Raw genomic sequence first — 8,921 nt, 5'->3', positions numbered from 1 at the left:
GTCTGCCTTCACTGTAACAAGAGAAGATGGTTGAAATGATTTCTAAGGTGTTTTACAGTTCTGTGAGTCTGATGATCATTTTCATATTATTAACACTTAATATGCATTTTTCTGCATTTCAGCCTACTGTAATTTACTTAAATGTATGCTATGAAACGCTTTTCCGAAGCTACCTTACCCGCCATGATACCTTCTCTGTGGGTCTTCCCTTTGTCATTGCTTTTCTCTGGAACTTTAGGCATTGATAAGGGTTTGGCTAAATAAAGTGTGGTGCAGGGGTGCCTGGCTGCCTCAGTCAATAGAGCACATGACTCTTGACCTCAGGGTTGTGAATTCAAGCCCCACGTGGTGTCTATAGATTACTTAAAAGAAAAAAAAAAGTGTGGTGCAACCAAACTATGGATTCCTCTGCAGTCATCTGAAAGGACTAGGTGACCTGTATTCCTGATATTGTAGATACATTTCCAAGATGAGAAAAATACACACATTCCAAACGTACACAATGTTGAAATTTTAAAAAATTATGTGGAAATTTTCATTTAACATACCATTAGTTTTCTCAGGGAGCTGGATTTGGTGAGTGGAAAAATATTACGGAGGAACAGAAGACATTACCTTTTTTTTCTTATGTTTTTGTGTAGTTTCTCAAAATTATTTTAAAATTGAAGAATCATAAAGTGCTTGTAGTAAAATGTCCAGCTTGAGGAATTTTCACAAAATGTTCACAAACTCTCATACAACCAACCCCTTGATCATGAATCGGAACAGCTCCAGACCCCCCAAAACTCCCTCATGCCTTCTCCCAGTCAGTACCTCCTACCGAGGGTAACCACTATCCTTATTTCTAACTGTACTGTTAATTTTTTATGAGCAAGATTACTTCTACAATATAAAACATCAAAAGACAACAGCCTCCAAGGATTTCTTTCATGTATTTATCCAACAACAAAACAACATAACTTCTTCTAGAAACACAAAAATAAATGTGGGTCCTTAACTCCAAGCAGCTCACAGGCTAATGACTAATCAAATATCAGAGCCCATGAGAAGCATGAATCTAGTCCCACCAGCGCAAGGGACCAGTCGAAGAAGTGGAGCAAAGTTTCACAGAAAAGTAGGGCTTTAAAGGATGAGTAGGAGCTGACTGACGGCGGCTGCAGAACGTACAAGGCTGGAAAGAACCTTTGTAAGTGAGCACAAATGAAAACTAGCTCTTTAAGATACCAGTTTATGGGGCGGTCTGGTAACGGGTTAGTCCTATTTGGTTTGGCTTCCGAAGCTGTCAATCAGAATGACGTCATTGTTGATCAGGTTACTCGGGAGGCGTACATTTATTTGCCAGCCAGGTAATGAGGAAAAGGAAGTCTCCGGAAACTAACCCTGGTAGCCCAGGAGGGGAAAACCATGCACCCTGCAGAGGCTGCAAAGCCCTTAATTAAATTCAACCACTGTAAGAAATACATCTACAGCTTCAGTGTGCCCCAGTGCTGCCCCCTCTGCCAGCAAGTCATGAGCTCGAGGAAGCTGGAGGAAGCACCTGTTAGCATCTCCAATCCCTTTACCAATGGGCATCAAGAAAAATGTTCGTTCCTCCTCAGACCAACTCAAGGGACGTTTCTTAGGTATGGTGTTTTTTAAGTGTTACATTGAATTCTGTAAACTTTTCCTTTTGTGTTGTGGTCACTAAAACTTTCTAACATGTACTATACAGGGTGAGGCTTGGTGGATAGTCTTGCCGGTTGTTTTGGCATTACATCCTAAAATGTAGATCTACTCATTTCATAAAGATAGATGGTGTATGTACTTTCCTAGAGGGATAAGTGCAAGAATATATGAAGAACATGTGAAGGTCAAACCTGCTTATACAATCTTAGGAGAGGAAAACTGAAAGCTTGGAACTTTTTTTTTACCCATAGATTTTACACTAAGAGGCTAACTGGGAAAACGACCCAGCAGCTACTCCAGTCCAAATAATTCCTTTACTGTGAGTTAGCCTGAAATATCTGTGGCAAACAGGTACCATGTACAAAAGCCTGAAAAACGGCCACATACAGACTATTCTACATGGTGGTGAATTAAATTGAAGACCAGACCTGGTGTGCCTCAATTGTGGATGCCACCTGACTTTAAGAAAGATTTCAGAAATCAAAAGAAAGGACCTTACCTCCTTAGTGTCCCTGTGGAGTTTACAAATGGAACTAGAAGTGGCCCAGCACAAGCCAGGTGTTGAGAGCATGGATGCTACAGAATGATGGCACGTGCTTTAGGAAGCGTGTTCGTAAGCATCATTGTGACCTAATGCTGAGACATCCTAGCCTTCTTGAAATCCCCCCTCCCAACGCTCATGTGCCCTCAAGAGTTCTGGTTTGGGGTAAGACGGTTGGAGTTGTCTATTTATTTCCCTGCTTACTAACTTCCTTAATTGATTTCCTTCCTGTCCTTATGTGGATAAAATGAACGAAAGTGTGCAGTTTTGCACCCCTGACTCTTCCCGGAGGTCACAGGATACAGAGAGAACAGTGCAGGCCGTAGTACCACAAAGCCCCCAATTCCTATCCTGTTTTCAGACAGCATCAGAGCCTCTGGAGTCTCTGTTCCTCATCTGCAAAATGAGGGTCCTGCCGACCTTGCAGGGTGGTGAGGGGCAGTGTTAAGGCAGAAACATGACCCGGGCACCAGACACAAAGTGGAGCCAACATGCTCTTTTCCATGATATTCTTTTCATATTCAGTTCAGAATGTAACTGGCAGAAACTTCATTTCCCTTATCTAAATCATGAAGCCCAAAATGTTTCACAAGATCCCCTCATTCATGCTAACTTGGAGAATTACTTGGCTAGATTCTGAAAGCTTTTGAATAAAGTGATTAAAATTCAGAATTAATCCACTATAACATTGATTCATTCAACAAATCCTTACCAAGCATCTCTGTGTGGGAAATGCCAGGGATGTCACAGTGAATGAACCAGAGCCCTGCTCTCCAGAACATGATAGGCTTTTGGGTTGGCCCCTAATAAGCATTTATGTACTCTGTGATGTGGTAGCAATACTGATGGGCCTGGCCTTCCTTGGCATCAGCAGAAGGGAGGTGGTGGTGTTGAAACAGGTTATATGCTTTAGCATCCTCCCATCCCTTCATGCCAGGATCTGCAGAACTTCAAGTAGTCCCCTGCCCACCAGACCTTCTAAGGCCAACTTCTAAACTGTTCCTTTCCCTCTCATCCAATTTCCAAACTTTCAAGAATGACTCCCACTATTCACCTTGAGAAAATTTCATCTACTTTGTAAAAAAGAACCTTCAATGACCCTCGGAAATCACTGAGGTTCTCATCAAACTAGGTTAAGATCTCTCAGGGCTGCCACATGTGGTCGTACAGGTTGTACACTGCCCAAAGATGCTTTGTCAAGGTGGTTTTGGGTCCTGAAACTCAGGAGGCACTACACCTAGCAAGCCAAACATGCTGGGCAGAGCTGCATCTGCAGGAAAAAAGGGAACTTTTCTTAATTTGTACAAAGGAGTTGTATGAGAGAGAGGTGGCTCTGCCACTGCCCCTATGACATGCTTCTGTAATAGTCTACATTTTTTTTCCCCTTCAGAGCACTTATCTGTTAAAAACTCGTTAAACTAAAAAGTCTTCTCTGGAAGCAAGCAAACTCCAAGAGGGCAGAGACCTTGTCAGGCTTATTTCCTGTTGTGCTACTAGCCTTTCACTTCAAATGACAGGCCCATAGTTCGTTCACACCTGATAAATATCTGTTGCATGACTGAGAAATAACTGAAGGACAGGGGGAGGGAAGGAACACCTAGGATTGAGGCAGGAAACAAAGTGCAGTGACATGCTTATGCAGCAATCTTGGGGTAAGTAAGTGCAGCGCTACAATCAGACTGGTACCTTGTTGCCCAGCTTCATTCTCAGCCTCTGAACCCACAGTCTCAAAACCCTCAAAGTGGTGGCTGCAACAAGATGACCTGGGGGATCACTGTGAAGGTGGGGCAGCCATTTCTGTTTTCAGTCATTTTAAAGCCTCGGACTGCTCACTTTAATGAGGAACCTGCGGTCTCATGAAGGAGCTTTATCATTTAACAACAACTTCTGATTTATTTACTAAAAGTTATTTTAATGTTTATTTTTGAGAGAGAGAGAGAGGATGGGGGGAGATAGCATGAGCAAGGAAGGGGCAGAGAGAGAGGGAGACACAGAATCTGAAGCAGGCTCCAGGCTCTGAGCTGTAAGCACAGAGCCCGATGCGGGGCTGGAACTCATAAACTGTGAGATCATGAGCCAAAGTTGGACGCTTACCAACTGAGCCAACAATAACCTCTGATTTATTTGACACTTGCAGGCACTCAACTGGTATTTTATTCTTACAACCAGCTTGCTAGGAGGTTTATGATATTCCCATTTTCCAGATGAGGAAACTGAGATCAGAGAGAGAAAGTGACTTGCTAATGTCCCCGTGCTAGTAAATGATGGCCTGGGATTGGAAATGAAGGTTAAATCATACGGAATCATAGATTTAATGAACAGTCTCAGGTAAAGAGTAATTTCAGAAAACAAGGCCATCCAGGAAAAGTGGGTGTGGCTGCAGGCTATAAAGACCAAAAGACACTACTTTAGTTTTGAAGGTAGAGGTCCACTGAGATGCACTCAGGATCCTCTCCCCGGTCAGCCTGTAACCTCACCTACAAGGCGGGAAGTATGAGGATCTCTTTCAACAATTGACCTCCAGCTGTGCCCTTCAGCTGGGCAGCTAAGAGTTAAGCTGACTTTATGCTCTAGGAGGAATGGCCTTCCAAGGCCTTCCACTGCCTTTAGTGATGGGGGGCCAAAAAAATCCAGCTGGGGGGGCCGGGGGAGTATTTTCTACCTCAGATGTACTCTTGGCTCAACCAGTTTTGAAACAGTGCTTCCATTCACATGGCCACTGATGGCAAGAAACTTGGCACCGGCCAAGATCACTCTCCTGCTTTTAAATATAGACTCTTCATGCCAGTCATGTGCAAATGAGAAAAAACACAAAACTTGTTTCTTTCAGGGAGTACGATGGAAGGTCTGATCTTCACGTGGGAATAACCAACACAAATGGTGAGTGCACTGCCACTGGTTTTTTGTTTTGTTTTGTTTTTTAAAAAACTTAAAATGTCCTCACACTACTAGGTAGGAGAGAGTGGTATTTCTAGAGAAAAAGTGCTCATGACAACATTTAACTAGGGAATTCCTCTTTTCGCTGGGTTCTCATACCGTACCATTAGGTGGGCGATGCTTACCCCCCTTAAAAGAGAAATACTTGACTTTACAGTAACTTAGTACTAATGACAATTCTAAATATTTGAAAGCTTGTTAATGTTTTCTCAGCCAAGAGTATCACCAAGCCTGTTTTGTTGTTTTTTTGAGAGAGGAACATGATTTCTTCTTGTGTTGGAACCAGCATCTGGACCCAGCACACTGCCACTGGGTCCTCACACACCAGGGTCTCTGGTGGCCAGGCACGGGCCTCAGAAATAAACCAAGGGACAGAGGACTTGGGCATGTGGTGGGTTCACTTAAAAAAAAAAAAAAAAAGTCATGTTTAAACAAAGCAGTTCCTTTGCCCAGACTTAGCTCTGAGGGCACAGCCTGGAGGCCCTGAAGACAGAGCATCCAGTGTACAGGAAGAGGGCCTGGTACCCCAGTCACAGGGGGTCGTGGGCCTAGGGATGGTGAGCAAAGCCAGGCAGGTGAGGCTGTGATCACAGGCCTCATAAGTCAAGTCTGAAGGCAACCTTTCTGCACCTGCTCAAGGCGGGAGAAACTGACCAGCAAACAGAAACCCAGGACTGGATTTTTGAACTCAGATTTACCCACATGAGCAAATTTACCACCCATTTCATCAGTGGAAATTTATTGCTGATTTAAGGAAAGAAGATAGACCCATTCGTAAATAGAAAACTTGAGCAAAAAATATTTGGAGATGAATATCTATTCTAGTCTCCATTTCCTGGGGGCAACTTCACGGTGCTGGAGAACAGGTAGAGCAAGAACTGGGTTTCCCTGAAAGAAATGCTTTGCTGAGGGCCCGGGAGGCAGAGGCTCGTAACCCCCAATCCTGACTCTAGGCAAGGCCCTCTCTAAATCTGTTAGGTGGGTGGCTGCCTCCCCAGCTTGATCCTGCAGGAGATTCTAGGGTCTCTCACGGTCTACTGCTCTTCGACAGTAATCACAAAGTACAACTAGGTTTCTGTTATGTGGCATTTCCCAGGGGCAGTTGTCATTTTCTGATGGCCTCTAAACAGAGGTGCATTTTCCCTTGGGCTTCTGCATGACTCCAGTTTTGGTTGCAGGAGTTGTGTATAATTACACCATGCACGGGGTCCAGCGAGATGAAGCAGGGTGGGAGCAGAGTGTAAGCATCCCTTTACTGCAGCCTGGCATGTATGGACTGATGGATCAGTGGGACAAGTACCTGGAAGACTTCTCCACCTCGGGAGCCTGGCTGCCTCAGAGGTACAGGGCTGCAGGGGCCACCCGCTCATTCACCATGCAGGTGGGACCCCAGCTCAGAGGACTCTTAAGCTGTTTAGTTCATGGTGAGCCTGTACCAAGAGAGTAGAACCTGTAACAAAGTTTAAACAGGGGTTGAATTTGGGTTTTCTGCAGAGGTGAGCCAATGTACCTTTACACAATAGAATCACGGCATTTTTTTTAAATGAATGTTTATTCATTTCTGAGAGAGAGAGAGAGAGAGAGAGAGAGAGAGATGGAGAACATAAGTGGAGGAGGGGCAGACAGAGAGGGGGACAGAGGATTCAAAGCAGGCTCTGCACTGACAACAGCCAGCCTGATGTGGGGCTTGAACTCACAAACCATGAGATCATGACCTGAGCTGAAGTCGGATGCTCAATCGACTGAGCCACCCAGGAGCCCCAGAATCACAGCATCTTAAGAACCAAAAGGACCACAGCTTAGTACTCCAGTTATTTGACTAGATATTTTTACATACTTAACATTTAATATGTACAGCAAGACCCCTATTATATTCCCTTAAACATTTTTTAAATGTTTAACATGTAAAAATAATGTTTTTGTGATTTGGCAAATTTGAAATTTCTCAATTTATTGCTCCCTCAACACTTTAGATATATAGCATACTTGTGAACCTAAATTGTCTTGAGGCTTCCCTTAAAATAAGTTTAGACACTGGGATACCCTAAAACCTGGAAGGAGAACTCCATTTCTAGAATGTCAGCTCCGTAAGTTGGCAGTTTCCATACAATGAGTCAGCACATGTAGACACGCCCACTCCTGTCTTATGTAACTTGCAAGTGGACATGGCCCAAACTGCCAAGTGTCCCTCGAAATTGCACCTCTGGGAGCTCTGTCACCAAGGGGGTCAGCACACATAGGGGCCCAGTCTGCTGACAGCCCAATTTCAACTCTGCAAGTCCTTCAACAGCTTCATGGCTTGTTCCTGAGCAGCCTTTTTTTTCCTTTAAATTTTTTAATGTTTATTTTTGAGAGAGAGACAGAGTGTGAGTGGGCAGGGGAGGTGGGGAGCAGGGCAGAGAGAGAGGGAGACACAGAATTTGAAGCAGGCTGCAGGCTCCAAGCTGTGAGCTGTCAGCACAGAGCCCGACGTGGGGCTTGAACTCACAAACTGTGAGATCATGACCTGAGCCGAAGGTAGATGCTTAACTGACTGAGCCACACAGGTGCCCCCTGAGCAGCTTTTAAACCTAAGCCTTCCCTTCTCACCATCCTTCTTTTGTAAGGTATGAAGAAGACCATCACAACTGCTACAGTTACACCCTCACGTTCATTAACTGCGTTCTGACCACAGAAGGCAAGGGGCAACTGGACAAGGCTGAGTTCACGGAAAAGTACGTGGTTCCGAGGACAAGGAAGGCTTCCAAGTACATCACACTCTACCGAGGGATAGAGGAGCATGGCTTCTACGTGACCGACTGCCCTGAGGAAGAGACAAACCCTCCTGAGGGGAGCGGTGTGTGCTGAGTGTGCCGTATGCCAGCAGAGGGGTAGCTCGGAACTTCCTACCATTAGTGGATACTAGAGATTTTTAGGTGGGTTAAACTGTGCTTAATACCAATGTGTTATGACTTTATGTTTAGCATATTTCCACTTACTGCAGTATAAGAATTTATAAAATTAATAAAGATTGTCCTGTTTTTAAAAAATGTTTTATTTATTTATTGCAAGAGAGAGAGAGAGAGAGAGAGAGGGCACGAGCATGTGAGTGTAAGCAAGGGGAAGGGCAGAGAGAGGGAGAGAGAATCCCAAGCAGGCTCTGTGCTGTCAGCATGGATCCTGACACAGGGCTTGATCTCACAAACTGAGTCAAAATCATGACTTGAGTCAAAATCAAGAGTTGGTTGCTTAACCAACTGATCCACCCAGGCGCACCTATAAGGGTTTTTTTTTTTTTTTTTTTAAAGAGAGCATGAGCTGGTGGGAGGGGACAGAGAGAGGGGGAGGGAGGGATGGAGAGAATCTTAAGCAGGCTCCATGGAGCCTGATATGGAGCCTGATCCCACGACCCTGGGATCATGACCTGAGCCAAAATCAAGAGTCAGATGCTCAATTGACTGAGACACCCAGGCACCACACCCTGGGTTTTAAAAATTGTACTGGATTACAACTAAATTATTCTCATAATGGTTTGATTTTTAAACTGAGATTCCATGATACAGCAGAGTGGCAGCATTTTTATTTACAGAACAATGAAAACTATTTCTATAATTAAAGCTGAACAAATTCACCTTTCCATGTGAACCCAGAAAGTAGGAATTTGTAGAAAGGTGAGCAAGACACAATTAATGAAGTAAATTCACTGGATTGTTTTTATTTAAAAAGCACATGGTAGCTTTTTGACAGCAATAGTGAAACAAAGAGAAGAAAGAAGGAAAGACGTAAGGAAAGCAAGTAA

At 44.1% G+C, this 8,921-nt stretch overlaps 1 protein-coding gene across 2 annotated transcripts; it reads left to right on the top strand.

Annotated features, from left to right (window-relative positions):
- The first annotated feature begins 1,311 nt into the window (after positions 1–1,311).
- On the top strand, positions 1,312–8,174 carry MKRN2OS (MKRN2 opposite strand). Of its 2 annotated transcripts, XM_030307435.1 has the most exons (4): positions 1,312–1,622; positions 5,037–5,086; positions 6,322–6,484; positions 7,750–8,174. In XM_030307435.1, the coding sequence occupies exons 1-4, from the start codon at positions 1,405–1,407 to the stop codon at positions 7,988–7,990; spliced, it is 672 nt and encodes a 223-aa protein (XP_030163295.1). In that variant the 5' UTR covers positions 1,312–1,404; the 3' UTR covers positions 7,991–8,174. The 2 variants fall into 2 exon arrangements, with proteins under 2 accessions (XP_030163295.1, XP_032448247.1); XM_032592356.1 differs by lacking the exon at positions 5,037–5,086 and having other exon boundaries at positions 1,565–1,622.
- Positions 8,175–8,921: the final 747 nt, after the last annotated feature.

Source organism: Lynx canadensis, chromosome A2 (assembly GCF_007474595.2).
Source record: "Lynx canadensis isolate LIC74 chromosome A2, mLynCan4.pri.v2, whole genome shotgun sequence".
NCBI classification, from domain to species: Eukaryota; Metazoa; Chordata; class Mammalia; order Carnivora; family Felidae; genus Lynx; species Lynx canadensis.
This window is presented reverse-complemented; position numbering and strand designations above follow the sequence as displayed.